This window comes from Triplophysa rosa, linkage group LG3 (assembly GCF_024868665.1).
Source record: "Triplophysa rosa linkage group LG3, Trosa_1v2, whole genome shotgun sequence".
Taxonomy (NCBI): Eukaryota; Metazoa; Chordata; class Actinopteri; order Cypriniformes; family Nemacheilidae; genus Triplophysa; species Triplophysa rosa.
In genome coordinates, this window is record NC_079892.1 from 15,866,384 (window position 1) to 15,882,566 (window position 16,183).

Here is a 16,183-nt window from a genome sequence, read left to right on the forward strand (position 1 = left end):
GGTTGGATGTTGTGAGAGAATTCTTCTGCAGATCTGGGAGCACAAAAACAAGACACAGAGGCATCAAGCATTTGAACTCATTTATTCTAGAAACTCTTTATCTTAGAAAGTCTTTATATACGGTGCCAAAAGACATCTGGCAGGTTTCATATGTCCAGGGGATCACAGAATGACCAAATAAAGTATAGCAGGTCAGACAAAGAATGTTCATCTTAGAAGGTATCCCCTCCTCCTACCCTCCTACTTTATAGCCAGCAATGTAAAATGAGCTTAACAACTTCACAATTCTTTATTTTGTGGGCTTGTATTTATTTATGCGGAAATTAAATCTAACAGTTGCCCTCTTTAAGTCATTTATGACTTACCATTTAATTTTCCGTATCCATGATAAAAAGTAAAAATGCTAAATAATAAAGAAAATTCCTAATCTAAGGACCACGTCCGGTCGGAGCAGATGTTTTACCTCTGTCCTTACATTACATCCGGATTTGTGGCCATCTTATCCCCTGGTCTTGCCTGAGCAACATGGTAACCTTTCATAATCACACTTATAGATGATTTTAATGCACGGCGAATCATAGCCATAATACAGGGCCATAAGCAAAGCAAAACCAGAATGCATGAAATAATTATAACGATTAAAATCAGACAATGTTCGATTTTACTGAATAGGCTGGAAAAACTCAAACTCCAGTCCCATTCCTCTCTCGGCTGGTCATCTCAGCAACTGCTCTGGTGATGTTCTTAATTCCTTGGTCGATCAAATGCCCATCCGCATCATTATCTGGAAAATAAGAACAACAACTATCGCCAATAATAACACATACACCACCTTGAGAGGCTGTTAGCTGGTCTAGTACCAGTCTATTTTGTAATGTCATTAATCTCAAACCTCTCAGTTCTTCTTTTATGTGATCAAATATTCTAGTGGTGTCATTCATAAATTTAATCAATTCATAATTTAATTGCTTGTGCACCGGCCAGGATCAATACCAAAAATCACCTCCATGTCTCCTAGGGAAGAAACGCCTGCGTGACCTTTGACCCAAGGGGTCGGGAAAGGTCTACCCATCAAAATCTCAAATGGTGAGTATTTTGTCATTGAGGATGGGGTCATTCTCACTTCTGCCAATACGGCTGGTAGCACATCTGGCCATTTCCTGCTTGTTTCCATACAGGCTTTCGTGATCTTATCTTTGATTGTTTGGTGTGTTCGTTCCACCACCCCTGACAACTGCGGGTGATAGGGTATATTATAGTGCCAATCTATGGCTAACGCTTTAGCCAATAGTTTGGTCACTTTCGATGTGAATGGCGTGGCGTTGTCACTTTCGATAGTCATAGGAATGCCGAAGTGCGGAATTAGTTCTTTCGACAGTATTTTCACTACCGTTTTCGCATCCTCCTTCGCACATGCAAAAACTTCAGGCCATTTTGAAAACCTATCGACGATAGTTAGCATGTATTTTAGATTTCCGACCGCTGGCATATGAGAAAAGTCTATCTGAAGGCACTGAAAAGGCACTTCTGGAAACGGTAACACGTCGTGTGGCGTTTTCCTGTGAGGGTTTGTTTTGGCGCATATTAAACAAGAGTCTACAATTAGTTTGACCATTTTTGCTGTATCCTGTATACAATACAGGCGATTAATCATCTGTGTAACTTTAGACGAGCTGTTGTGCGAAATACTGTGGTAATGTCTTATCAATACCACCAAAGACAGCTTTGGTAATGCAATTCGGCCGTTTTTATCTCTTATCAAACCGTTAGCATCTGGGGCGCATCCATTTTCTACCCAATGTTTCACGTCTCCATGTGTGGGTTGACTTTGCAAAATTTTCAAATCTATGTCAGGAACGCATGATACATGTGCAAACATCATTGTTTCTACGTCCCTACTCTGCGCTCTCTGATATGGGGAAACCTCTGCATGTTCCGCGGCCCATTTGGCCATTTCATCAGCATTTCTGTTGCCGACAGCGTCTGGTTCATCTCCTGACGCATGTCCCTTGACCTTCACTACAGCTAGTTCAGATGGCAACATTACAGCTTGTAATGGATCTCCCACCAACTCTGCATGTGATATTGGTTTGCCCTCAGATGTCTGAAAATTTCGTCTAGGTCAAGTCTGGGCGAAGTCTTGAACGACCCCGTACGCATATTTGCTATCCGTATAGATGGTGGCTCTTTTGCCTTTTGTTAACTCACATGCTCTTGTTAATGCAATTATTTCTGCAGCCTGTGCTGAGTTATGGTTCAGGCGATATGCCTCCACCCTCTTACCCTCCTGTGTCACAATGGCATATCCACACAGATACACTCCATCAGATGGTCTATCAGCTGCACCCTTTCAGCTGAAATGGCCTTCAGGCCCGGTGAAACGATGTGGCCCAGGTAATGGACTTTGGGTTGCACCCACTGCAGTTTGTCATTCGAGGCTTTAAATCCAGCGGTCGCAAGCACATTGCAGACAACAATTGAGGCCTGCAAACAGTCAGCCTCAGTTTCAGCGGAGATTAAAATGTCATGAGTATACTGTAGGACACATACCGTGGACGGCAGGTCAGTTATTGTGTCCAATACACGTTTCACTGCAGCGGAGAAGATGGCTGGGCTGTCAACAAAACCCTGAGTAAGGCGTGTCCAGGTCAGCTGCGCACCTTTAAATGTAAATGCAAACAACGGCTGAGTATCTGCATGGACGGGGATAGAGAAGAAAGCTGCACACAAGTCCACCACCGTAAAGTGGGTGTGATTGTGTGGTATTGAATTTAGAATAGTTGGAACATCAGGCACAATTGGGGCCAGAGGAATTATTAATGAATTAATAGCCCTCAAGTCTTGTGTCAAACGCCAACTTGTTCTATCAGCTTTCCTGATGGGGTTGATTGGTGTATTGTAAGGTGAGTGAGTGGGGACAATAACCCCTTGTTTCAAAAAATTATCAATTACCGGTTGAATACCCTCAACCTTTTCAGGTGACAATGGTTCATCTCCTGCTTCATGTACACAGGCTTCTGTGTGATCAATTTCGCCTTGTAAGGGGTTATACCAACAAGGCCTGATTCATCTTTATACTGTGACCACAACGCCGGGTTTACCTCAGCAATGTTGTGTTTAAATTGTTGTGGTTCGTCATTACACATGAAGTGTGGCATTAATTCCGTAGTTATCTTTGAGACATCTGAAAGCAAAGAAAAATTAACAGAGCTGTCTGAAAATACAATCTCAATGGCAAGTTTATGCATGAGATCTCTGCCCAAAAGATTCAATGGTAAATTTGGAGTAATTACAAATTTGTGAAAGAAAGGCAGATGATTAAATGCCCTTACTTCAATGGCAGGTGTCATGTGACAAATAACTTCAGTCCCTGAAACCCCAACAGAGCGCATAGTACGATTTGTGATCGGCCCTTCATAAAATTTAGCAGAAATAGATGAACACGTAGCACCAGTGTCGATTAAAAATGAGTAATCTACCCCATTTACTTCTAAATTTACAATGGGTAGTTCATCCGTGCGATTGCTAAAAGAAAAACAAATCATTGACTTTTCATCTGGACTGACATCGCTCTGTGGGCACCCCTAAGCATGTTTTGAATTATTTTGTTCACCCCTCTTGTTCACCCAAGACACCTGATATTGATCAGCAGAATTACTGCCATATAGTGGTGCTTGAGTTTGGTTGATCTGTTGTGCTCGAGGCAGACGTCCAATATCATGTTCCTGTTTCAATCTACACTCTCTCTCCCAGTGGCCTGATTTGCCACAGTAACGACACACCCTGTACCTTTTAAGACCTCCCCGAGGTGGGCCCCGATTATATTGAGGTCCGCTCCTTTGGTTCCCTCTGGTACGCACCGACACTGCAGCCATTTGCTGTTGAGAAGCTGCCAGCATAACTTCCTGTTTCAGCTTAAACAGAAAAGAAGTGAAACCACCAGATGCATCTAACTCACGAATGCGTTTGCAAAAATCTTCAACAGTTTGTTTCATTAAATTTGCAGTCGTTACACGAACCAAACGTGCCAAATCAGGATTCATATTATTTAAGCACGTATTTATAAACAGTGAGGACATTTCAACACCTACTGGAATACGAGCATCTTCTTCCCACACACGTTTAAAACGAGAAACAAAAGCAGAAGCGGATTCAGCCCTTATTTTGTCTACGGTTGACAGCGCATCGATCGATATATTGTTCGATTTATCAACAAGCTCGGAACCCTGGTTCAGTATTTATTTTTTTCATTTTTTGCCAAATTTCATACGATTCGCACATATATTTATAATCCCACTGGGGGTTACCCCATCCAGCTTTAACCATGGATTTCATTAACTCCATATCATCTTTCTTAAAAGAACCGAATCTGGGATATTTGTCAGTTTGTGGTCCGGTGCTTTCAGACCATCCAGCCAAATTATCTACAAATGGTTGTGTCCAATAACCCTTGTTATTTCTGAACATAAAATCTACCGGCGTTTCAGCTGGTAGTGATCTAGATATTTCTTGTCCCATACTCAATGAAAGAACAAAGCAAATGTTAGTAAAGAAAAGTAAAAGACGAAAACTTCCCCCACAAAATCCAACTCCTTTTTTTTCGTTACTTATTACAAGTTTGTAATAAAGTCAATATATCAAAATACGCATGCGTCATGTGCCTCTCGCCTTCAAAGGACGAAACCTGGCCCTAGGTTAACGTTGCGGAGTGTCACACGCAACTGCAGAATCCCATCACAAACGTGCGGAAACTGCCATCAACAGTATATCACAGGAAGGTTATATAAAAAAACTCTTACCTGTGTGATACTGCTGGATACCCGTAGAACGTCTTTCAGTCTAGCGTGGTCTTCAAAACACAGAATTATCAAAATTTCCCCGGATTACCGATGAGTAAACAGGACGAAGCCCCCACTTTTTAAATTTCTGGTTCCTTACGAACACTAAGTTTCTTTCTGTGTTTTGGATCACCAGTAAAATCAAATCAGAAATAGGTTGGATGTTGTGAGAGAATTCTTCTGCAGATCTGGGAGCACAGAAACAAGACACAGAGAGGCATCAAGCTTTTGAACTCATTTATTCTAGAAACTACAAGTCTTTATATACGGTGCCAAAAGACATCTGGCAGGTTTCATATGTCCAGGGGTTCACAGAATGACCAAATAAGGTATAGCAGGTCAGACAAAGAATGTTTAGCTTAGAAGGTATCCCCTCCTCCCATGAATAGCCAGAAGGCATCCCTTCCTCCTACCCTCCTACTTTATAGCCAGTAATGTAAAGTGAGCTTAACAACTTCACAATTCTTTGTTTTGTGGGCTTGTATTTATTTATGCGGAAATTAAATCTAACAATATCTTGAGCGCTTTTTTACTATATGCATTGCCAAAAAAAAGCCGAAACCATATGTTGAACACACATAGAATAAGATATAACCCTAAAAGTGAAATGAAATAGAGAAGGCAGGGCTTGAACTTTGGTGCGGCATTGCTGCAAATCTAGCGTTAATAGTGAGGGAAATTCCTGCACCGATTGTACTTGCATCATCTTGTATCAAATAACAAAACAAGCCAACAAAATGAAATCAAAAAGCGAACAGTCTGTCTTTTTAGGCCACGTTTACACAATAAAAAACGGAAAAGTTTTTCTTTTGCGTTTTTTAAAAGTTTCACGTACACATGACAGCATTATCAACAGCATTACGGTCTGCATTTACACGGATCCAGGAAAATGGATAAAAATGCTGTAGTATGCACGCCAGGCCAGTGGATGGCGATGTTGTTGTGTAAAGACACAGGACATGCCTTGGCACATACACATGCACAGTTATAAGCCAAAAGTGCTTTTTAATACCGTTGTACGACGTACAGTATATGTGTGTTTAAAGTCTGGCAAATGTAAATAGTGTGTCTCCACTGGTCTTATTGGTGCAGCAAATCCACATTTTGCTGGGGAAACGTTAATAAATAGTCGAGCAGCGAGAGCTCACAGTACGGGAAGCTGCCATATTGTTCTGGGTATACTCGCGCGAATGAGCGAGTATACCCATGCGTGTGACGTCATTGTTTTCAGAAAGTTCCATCTTGCAGTTTACATGGAAACGAAATCGGCTGTGTTTTCAAAAAGTTGCAGTTTGAGACCCGTTTTCAAAAGTTTGCATTTTCAGTCCCCCAAAACGCCGTTTCCAGTCCCCCAAAATGCCATTTTCAGTCCCCCAAAACGCCGTTTCCAGTCCCCCAAAATGCCGTTTCCATCTAAACGAACGGCTAAAACGCATAAAAAGTTTTCATTTGAAAACGCCGTCATATTAACGGCCTATTCTAGAATTTAATTTCACAGTCTTCGCTTTATCGCATTGTTTAAATCAGAAACAATGTGTTTAGACAAATTTTGTTTGTTGAATAACATTTCTATGCATATAAATGAATTTCTTTCACAGGTTTTTTGCCACTCAAAAAATGTCAGGTGTAACAATATATATTATTTATCATATTTAATATTTATCAATACATCACCTGACTTTTGCAGCTAATTTACATTGAACAGGCGTATACTTGGATGCTTGTATCAGCTTTTCCCTGTGCTACCAAGTTTATAATTTCTTTTAATAAATTACTATTACTTTGAAAATCTTTTTCTGTGTGATATACTCAAGACAGCAGCAACAAAGTAAAAGTTAAAGGATCATCTCATTGACTTAAATACACATTATATTGAAAATAAGCACAGATGCACATTTGATCTGTAAAAACAGTCCTGCTTACTGATGTATCATCTCACTTGAAGGCGGGGTAACCGATTTCCGAATTACGCTTTAGACAACCGAGTCGGGCCAAGTACCAGAACAACCATGTAGCCAATCAGCAGTAAGGTGCACAGTGCACAGGATGGACATTAGACGAACCGAGTGCTGACGAAAGCGAATGATGGGGGTAGGGGTGTGTTTGTTTTGGTGATTTGAACATCATCAACGGCTAAGAGAAATCGGACACCCTGCCTTTAATAACCCATGTTTTATCTGCAAAACCTAGAATAAATAATAATAAAAGCTTCGAATAAACCACAGAAAAAGTCACAAACACAGGAAAAGTGACTGAAATTAAACTAAAAATGAAAAACTGCATTTTCTGTATAGTTTTATTTGGAGCCGAGCATGGCAAATTTTGTTGTATACATTTTTTAAATAACCAGAAATACACAGATCATACATGCCATTCTGTGGATGTTAATAAATGAAAATGATTACTTTAGATGAGATATATTAGCAACAAGTCAAAAGAGAATTTGCAATAAGGTCATGAATTGCACAATTAGCATTCCTGGGAAAAATAGTTCTATGTTTCTACAGTTTTAGTCTAACTAGTAAGTTAAAGGTCATATTCAAGTATAAAGCCCTAAAACTGTTTGTATGTAGGATGTGGTGCTGGAGCTGATGCTGGAGACCAGAGATCTTCGCAGCGAAGTTGCTCAGAAAGATCAGACTGTGTGTTCACTACGTGGGGAGATCGCTGACATCAGTGTGAGTTTCTGCTCTTGCGCACACAACATACCCATGATGCTTTGCGGAGGTTGTGTTGATGATGTGAGTCGTGTACATGCAGGCTAAGTACAGCACCGTGTGCTCTGAGAAAGAGCAGATGAAGGAGAAGATCTTACACATGGAGAACGAACTACAGGAGCTGCGTGAAGCTTCAGAGAGACGCCTCGCCTCTGACCGCGTAGAGGTGTGTGTTTCTGGGTTTGGTTGTTCCTTTTTCTCAGGCTTTTTAAGAGCCCAGATGAAATGTTTGTGTATGGGTTTTACAGCTGGAGCTGATACAGGATGATTTGGCATACGCTACAGATGAGGTGGAGAGACTCAGTAAAGTGGTGAAGGAACAGGAAGCTTTACTGGAAAATTCAAAGACCCTCAACATCGAAAGAGAAAACAATGTCAACACGCTGAAGGAACAGGTACTGCCTTTACCCCTTCACTTTAGATTGCAGATGAAAGAGTTATATTTCTGAGATATGTTTCAAATTCATGGTGCACACTTAATTATATAGTTTACTAAAATACTATAGTTCTATAGTCTACTGTAGCTACTATATTTGACTAAAAGTGTCAAATAAAGAATATTGTCTTAAATTATCTTTAAAAAACTTATTGCTGTGGCAATTTTCATTGAGTTCAGGTTGAGGCACTAAAATTAAGCGAAAATAAATGAAAACGTAAAACCAAATTTAGCTTTTATTTTTGGTTTTAATGTTAAGTCAAATTTTAATGAAACTACAATAAAACTGAAAACAAGACTATAATAACTCTGGTACATTATGCTGCCCGTTTCAAACAGATTTTTATGTGCATTCATGTCTTTACAGGTAAAAAAGCTGAACGAACAGATTCACTTGTTGAAAATGAGAGAATCTGTCAATCAATCTTCAAATGTCTCCTCCACCCCCAAAGGAAAAATACAGGTGTCCGTGCGCGTTTGATAGCACTTGATCGTTCTAGTTAAGTAATGGCTTGTTTTACAGTTTGATGTCTGTGCTTGTGTTTCAGACGCCCCACACCCCATGTGGATTCAGCTCGAGTCTGTCTCAGGTGTTGGAGTGTCAGGAGAGAGAGCTGGAGAGCCGGCGTTCCTCCATGATCACAATGGAAGTTCTGCTAGAGGAACTCAACTCTGAACGCACAGCCAAGAACCAAGAGATTGACAGATTAAAAGTAATGCTCACGCACCTAACGTGCTGGTCACACTTGCTTGTACAGCAGATATATGGATGAATCTCACAAAACCTAGGTCCTATTGATGTCCTCCCAAAAAATCCTTTTGGCTTCAGCTCGAGTCTGTCTCAGGTGTTGGAGTGTCAGGAGAGAGAAAATCCTATTGGAATTTTTTGCATGTTATATTAGTAAAACCCATTAACACCATAAAATAAAAATCAAATGTAATCAAATATATTTTAATTCATTAGCATTAAGAAAAATAAAAGCTCACAAAAACTATTATGTAGACTAGGGATTTCACAATAAAAAAAAATGTAGTTCAGTAATCCCAGTGAAATTTGACTGCTCTATAACTATAATATTTGAATAACCCAGCCAAAGGTAACACTGATATTTTTCTTAACCAATTAAATAGGAATACTGTAATAAAATATGACCCAGAGATGTTTTTTGCGTGTGTAGGCCCAACTAAATGAAAAGGAGATCATTCGAATGGAAATTCAGACACTGCTGGACAAGTTTTACACCGTCAAGAATCAGGTTCAGAAAAACAGCCATTCACACGAGTAAGAACTCATTCATTTACACCTTCACTCACTCGTTCTGTTCACACTGTGATCTCTCTTTTCCTTCTTTCTTCATAGAGACCTGCAGGAGGCCATACACCTCTCTGTACTGAGAGAACTACAGGAAGAGCGCAAAAACAAAGTATGCCAATAAAACATCTACAAATTAAATGGAGGTTGGGTAGTTGAATGAAAGGCTTTATTTATTTGTTTATATTATGTGTACAGGTGCGCCTGGACTGGGTGGGTTTTTGAGTCTCTTTTATTGAGGATGAAATATATAAGATATAAAATTCCTTATGTTATAGAATTATAACTTAAACCGTTAACTGATTATAACTTTAACTGTTTGAATCTTCTTTCTTGTGTAGATAGTAGTGGTCACATTCACCAACCGTTGCGCTAGCAACGCCTCTTTTTTTTAAATTATTATTATTAAAAAACTACTGTCCATAAAGTTGAATCTGTCTCTTTCTCAGAGCTCCTTGTTGATGCAGTTAACTGACACTCAAACAGAGTAAGTACATTTCTGCACCACAAGCATCACCACATTTGATTTAATGTTTTCTTTTGCTGGGCAAGTAAAGCCACTCCAACATTTGGCATTTGTTTGAAGCATTTGGTTTCTTTTCCTTTGGGTACCTAACCTAACCCTTTCATTCTTGAATATGATGACCTCAGTCATGCTTTGTTTTCTCTGTGTCGCTTTTTTAGGGCATTCAAAAACAAGATTTTAACTCTTTTGTTTTTTTCTCTTTTTTTCCCTCTTGAGCGGAAGAGGTGACCGTGTATAGGATGATGTACTAGTGACCCCTATAGTGGTTGATGTGGAATTACAAAGGTCACTGAAACTATATTTAGGGCCCGAGCCCTATTGTTTCTGTGTTCTTTTCCCTCTTTGATCGCTAATTTGAAGGCGTAAACATGCTCAAAAACTCACAATAACTTGCGCACGCATGAGCAGTGGTGGACAGTAACGAAGTAAATTTGCCTGAGTACTGTACTTAAGTACACTTTTTGAGTATCTGTACTTTACTTGAGTATTATTTTTTCTGAGTACTTGTATTTTAACTTCACTACATTTGAAAGACAAATATCATACTTTTTACTCCACTACATTTATAAAAAGGTCCAAAGTAGAAAATGGTTTCCATGCAGCGGGTTTTCCGGTGTGCGTCATTTATCTTGCTTGCGATCTTCAAGGACCTTTTAATGTTGCCAAGTATTTCAGTTTTTCTAAGCTCGCGTTTTTCCGGTAAGCTGTGAATGGCCATTTAGCAAAAAAATGTAGGCAAATCTGGCAACTCTCGGATCTTCCCCGTTAAACTAATGTAAACGCGCTGCTACACCATTGATAGCGCTCTAAAAAGGCAAATAGAACAATAAAAGACGAAAAAGGCACATGTTAAAGTGTGGTGTAATCATCTGTGGGTTACGATCAGTCAAAGATCGTAGAAACATTGTCATGAAAATGATCGGCATAACGGCTAAACGGTAAATAAGCATCACATACACCTTGAGCTACACGTGCGTGTTAACTTCTGATCTGCTGCTATATCATTTAAAGCGATTTGGAAAATGAATGATGTTTTTACTGAAGTAACTATAGTTGAAGTATTCCTGTTGAAATAAAAACAATAGAACCCTGCCCAAAATACAACATAAAATGTAATGGATTTAATGGTTATAATGGGAATTGTACTATGGATACTTGTTGTCTACTTGTATGTGATGGATTCTATTGGTGGGATGGTAAATCCTATTGGAATAAAACCCAAAACACACTACAAAGAGGAATTTAATTTAAAAATCTCATTCTAATTAAAAAATTCATTGTTTTTTTTCAGCAGGGATGGTATTTGCATTAAAACCACAGTATCCACAAATTTACCATTTTCTAAATATAGGAACCATACTCCAATTAATAATCTTTAGTAAAACCACAGCAACTAAACATACCATAGTTTCATTATATTCATTATTATACTAGCTATAGTTTATGTTTGTAGTTAAATTATGGTAATAAGTCCAACAAACACATGGCTTCTACACTTTACTATTTACAAGAACCTTACTACTTACTGGTAAATTGCTGCTAAAACTGGTAAAGGGAATATACAAAATAAAAGAACACTGCTCATAAATACATATAGGCCTAGGGGGCTAATGAGGATAATTAGGCTAAATGATCATACAGGATTATATCTAAACTAAACATATATGTACTAAACATATAAAGCTCTTAAAGGAGTTGCTCACTGCAAAATTTGCCCCCATTGACTTTCCATAGTAGGAATAAAAACTACTATGGAAAGTCAATGGAGGCCAATTTTGAAGTGAACTACTCCTTTAATACAACTGATACTGTGAGCTACTCAGTGTATTCAGTAGGTTGCTTCAGAGGCATAAGGTATACGACAATAAAACAATGCACAACTGACATAAAGGAAATTTACTTTTAATACTTGAGTACTTTTAAAAGCACGTACTTTTGTACTTTTACTTAAGTAAGAATCTGTCTTTACAACTTTTACTTGTAGTGGAGTAATATTTGACCAGTAGTATCTGTACTTTCACTCAAGTAAGGAAGTTGTGTACTTCGTCCACCACTGCGCATGAGACGTGGCGAAAATTTACGTCTGATAGGGGTTTCAAAATTAGGCGTGGCAAAATGGCTCGTTAGCGCCACCTAGAACTGCCCAGACCGCTACGCAAAATGTACATGCACCAAATTTGGTGTGCTCATAGAGCATTAAGAATCATTAAGAAAAGTCTCTTGGAGCATATCTCTAAACCCAACAGGAAGACCGTTATTTTTAATTTCCTGTGTAATTTGGTAATTTTTTGCAATTTCCAGGCGTTGTACTTTAACAAACTCCTCCTAGAGTTTTAATCCGATCAACATCATTTTCATGTCATTCTCATCTTAAGGGCTTTGCGAAGCTAAATTGCGGAGATCCTGACTTTTCGTGGGGGAACGTGACCCTGGCGGCCTGCCAAAGTTTGGCGTTTCGCCATGAACAGGAAGTTGTTGTAACTCAGGCCTGCAATGTCCAACAGGCCCCAGACTCCACACATTTGATAAAAGTTTTGGCTTGAAGACATCTACATGGTAATATTCAGATACTGTTATAGCCCCACCTGCAGGAAACAGGAAGTGGCATGTTTTAAGCTGTGATTAACTCCTCATAGAGATTCAAACAGGTCAGCATCATATTTGGCCAGTATGATCTTCAGACCTTTGTGACGATACATTGCAAGTTCCTGACTTTTCGTTGAGGGGCGTGTCCGTGGCGGCCTGACAAAGTTTGATGTTTCGCCATGAAACAGGAAGCTATAGTAACTCAGTCACACAATGTCTGACCAGCCTCACATTTCACATGTTTGATAATAGTCCTGGCCTGAACACATAGCCATGTCAGTGTTCACTCATAGCAATAGCGCCACCAGCTGGCAAAGGGGAATGTGACACATTTAAATAAATAACAATTTTAAATGTGACACATTTAAATGAATAACAGTCACACAATGTCTGACCAGCCTCACATTTCACATGTTTGATAATAGTCCTGGCCTGAACACATAGCCATGTCAGTGTTCACTCATAGCAATAGCGCCACCAGCTGGCAAAGGGGAATGTGACACATTTAAATAAATAACAAATCCTACTATAATTCGCCTGCATAAATTTTATTGCCTACCATTTACTGTTTTCCTTACACAATCGTGCAGCAATTGCACTTACTTGTGTATCATCTCAATACCAAGAAAGAAATCTCTTGGACCCATGCTCTAAATCAGGGGTCTCAAACTCAAATTGGCTGGGGGCCATTGCTGTGACTGACATCTCATAGGAGGGCCGTTTTAACATTGAAGCACAAAAAGATAGCACAAAAGTTCTGGAAATTTACTTTAATTGCTGAGATATTAGCTCACATTTCTTTTAAAACATTACTAACATATTTGTGTCATGCTTAACAAAAATACAAACAACAGTGTCTGTGCATTGTTATATAATTTAAAATTTTTAACAGTTACCTACTTTATTTTAACTTAAGTAACTTATCAAAACTGTGCTGAACCTTACATTGAACAACTGCGATCTCTGAATACATTTGCAAACTATTCTATTTCTTGCCAGACACTTGGCAGCGCTTCTGCTCACACAACTGAGCCACGTTTGCCCTGATGGAGTTCACAGTTGAAACCCTGAGTACAGCTTCAAGATGAGCATCACTAAGCCTGGACCTGAATTTGCATTTATTGAAGTTCATAGTTGAGAAAAGTTTCTCACACAGGTATGTGCTTCCAAAAAGGCACATTAACCGACTGAACACTTTGGAAAGCTCTGGGAAGCATGGATTTAATTCTCTCAGAAACTGTGCAGTCTTGTCTGCATTTCCTTGTGCTTCTCTGAATTTTGTTTTTAGCTCACTGTTGCACTGCAAGTCAATAAGTTCCATTTGCAACAAATTTGGGACACTCTCCACATCAGCTGAGAAGGGGTCTGCAAACAGTTGGAAAGTGTCACGGTGTGCCTTGAAGTCAGCAAAACGCTGATCAAATTCCTGAAGTAGGTTTTCAACAGCAGAGGCATATTCATCACCATTGAATGCTATGCCCTCCTCCACAAGAGATCTGCATGTTGTGAAATGACTGAGATTTTTTGCAGAAAGCTGAGTTTTCCACAATCTCAATTTTGTGGAGAAGGCTTTCACACTTTCATACACTGCTGTGATGAGCTGACCAGGGCCCTGGAGCTTCAGGTTAAGGATGTTCAGCTCCTGTGTAATGTCCACTAGGAATGCAAGGTCCATGACCCATTTAGGATCATCAAATTCAGGAACATCCATTCTGCCATCTTCCATAAATCTCTTCACCTCTGTTCTTAACTCAAAAAATCTCTTCAAGACATTTCCCCTGCTGAGCCAGTGTACCTCAGTAAAGTAAAGTACATCACCATATGTTGCCTCAATTTCTTCCAAAAAGGCTCGAAACTGGCAGTGCTGTAAACTTCTTGACCTGATGTAATTGATGCATCTTAGGACAACAGACATGACGTGTTCATATTTTAAGCATTTGTTGCACAGTGCCTGCTGGTGTATAATGCAGTGCAGAACAACTGCTGGATCGGCATTTTCCTCTTCCAACTTTCTTTGTACCAGCGCTACCAGTCCATTTTTTTTACCTGTCATAGACGGGGCGCCATCGGTGGTAATGCCTACTAGTCTGCTCCACGGCAAACCAGGGCGTTCAATCGCGTCGCACAGCTGCTGAAAAATATCTTTGGCTGTTGTACGGCCGTGCATTGGACACAAACTCAGCAATTCTTCCGTCACCTCAAACTGGTCATTAATACCTCTGATGAAAATAGCTAGCTGAGCAGTGTCAGTTTTGTCTGTACTTTCGTCAAGCGCCACAGAGTATGCAGTGAAAACTCTAGCTTTCCCGCGTAGCTGATCATAAATGTCACTCGATAACTCAGTAATCCGCTCTGCCACTGTATTTGCTGATAAAGAGAGATTGTTGAACATGTTCTTCTTTTCTGGACATAGAATATCAGCGACCTTCAACATGCAGTCCTTCATAAACTGCCCTTCAGTGAATGGCTTTCCTGCTTTAGCGATCATTTCACTCACCACATAACTCGCTTCAACGGCAGCATCAGCATCCCTTTTGGCTCTGTGGAAAAGGCTTTGCTGGGACGTTAGCTCTCTCTGCAACTGTGTGGCTCGTTTTTTTCTCTCGTCTTCCTGGTACTTCTCATATTGGTCTCCGTGTTTAGTCGAGTAATGACGCTTGAGATTGTATTCCTTCAGAACGGCAACTTTTTCTTTGCATATCAGACAGGTGGCGTTTCCATTAAACTCCACAAAAAAATACTGCAGTGGCCATCTTTCTTGAAACAGTCTGTGTTCATCATCCACTTTCCTTTTCGGTTTGGAATTAGACATATTTTCGTTCACAGCTAAACAAAAAAAGAAACTGCTAAAGCCCAGAAACCAGCTAACGTCTTATCAAGTCTTCCGGCAAGCGCAGGGTTTTTTTTAACCGTGTTTTTAGTACATATTGAATTGGGTAGTTTAAATTGCTATAAAACAATTACAAATAATAATAATTTTAAAAATAATAATATTTTTGCGGGCCGGATTGCGTTATATTTTTGATGTCAGTTGCGGGCCTGAGGGAGGGGGAGTGGGGGCCGTAAATGGCCCGCGGGCCGGCAGTTTGAGACCCCTGCTCTAAACCCACCGTGAAGTCATTTATTTTCACTTTCCACTGCACGTTCTGTGCAGTTTTTCCATTTCCAGGTGTCCTACTTTAACAAACTCCTCCTAGAGCTTTAATCAGATGAACATCATATTTTGTTAGTCTCACGTCAAGTTTTTTGTGATGCTAAATGGCGTAGACCTTGAACGCTCATGCGCTGGTTTCGTGCACACATTTGTGCGTACGAACGCTTAGTGAATGAGACCCGTTGTCCAGTCTGCTCCAAACTTAACATGTTTGATAAGAGTCATGCCCCAAAAGACGTGTTAAATATGTCAATATACTGTGCCACGAACTGGCAGCAGGAAATCTGGTACATGTAAATAAATTAAAGTCTTTCTATAATATGACTTCCTATATGCGCATTGTCCAACGTTGGCTCTTCCTGAGGCCGACGGCTGGTGGTTGCACCGGGTTGCAGTGGCACTTTCCGCGAGGGCCTGAACATCGCTGCTCGCAGCTTTAATTTTGTTTGTGTTTCAGGCTGCAGCGTAATGGAGTGACTCTAGTCCAGTCTCAGACGTGTGTGCAGGAACTGACCACTGAACTCAGGAATCGCTGCTCGGAGCTTAGAGATTTGCGACAGAAAGAGCATCAACATGAAAAAATGCAGCAGGTCAGAGAACAAGCTCATGTCATT

General features: G+C 39.9%; 1 protein-coding gene across 3 annotated transcripts in view; it reads left to right on the forward strand.

Annotated features, from left to right (window-relative positions):
- kif15 (kinesin family member 15) overlaps positions 1-16,183 on the forward strand; it is a 37,382-nt gene that overhangs the window by 17,626 nt on the left and 3,573 nt on the right. For 2 of the 3 annotated variants that reach the window (XM_057329850.1, XM_057329851.1), the window contains 9 exons: positions 7,412-7,516; positions 7,599-7,721; positions 7,804-7,950; positions 8,359-8,454; positions 8,540-8,704; positions 9,170-9,273; positions 9,352-9,415; positions 9,753-9,790; positions 16,027-16,159. In XM_057329850.1, coding sequence (XP_057185833.1) covers positions 7,412-7,516; positions 7,599-7,721; positions 7,804-7,950; positions 8,359-8,454; positions 8,540-8,704; positions 9,170-9,273; positions 9,352-9,415; positions 9,753-9,790; positions 16,027-16,159 — 975 coding nt within the window. Of the gene's footprint in view, positions 1-7,411; positions 7,517-7,598; positions 7,722-7,803; positions 7,954-8,358; positions 8,455-8,539; positions 8,705-9,169; positions 9,274-9,351; positions 9,416-9,752; positions 9,791-16,026; positions 16,160-16,183 lie in introns of those variants that run through there. The other variant, XM_057329852.1, reaches the window with a different exon arrangement.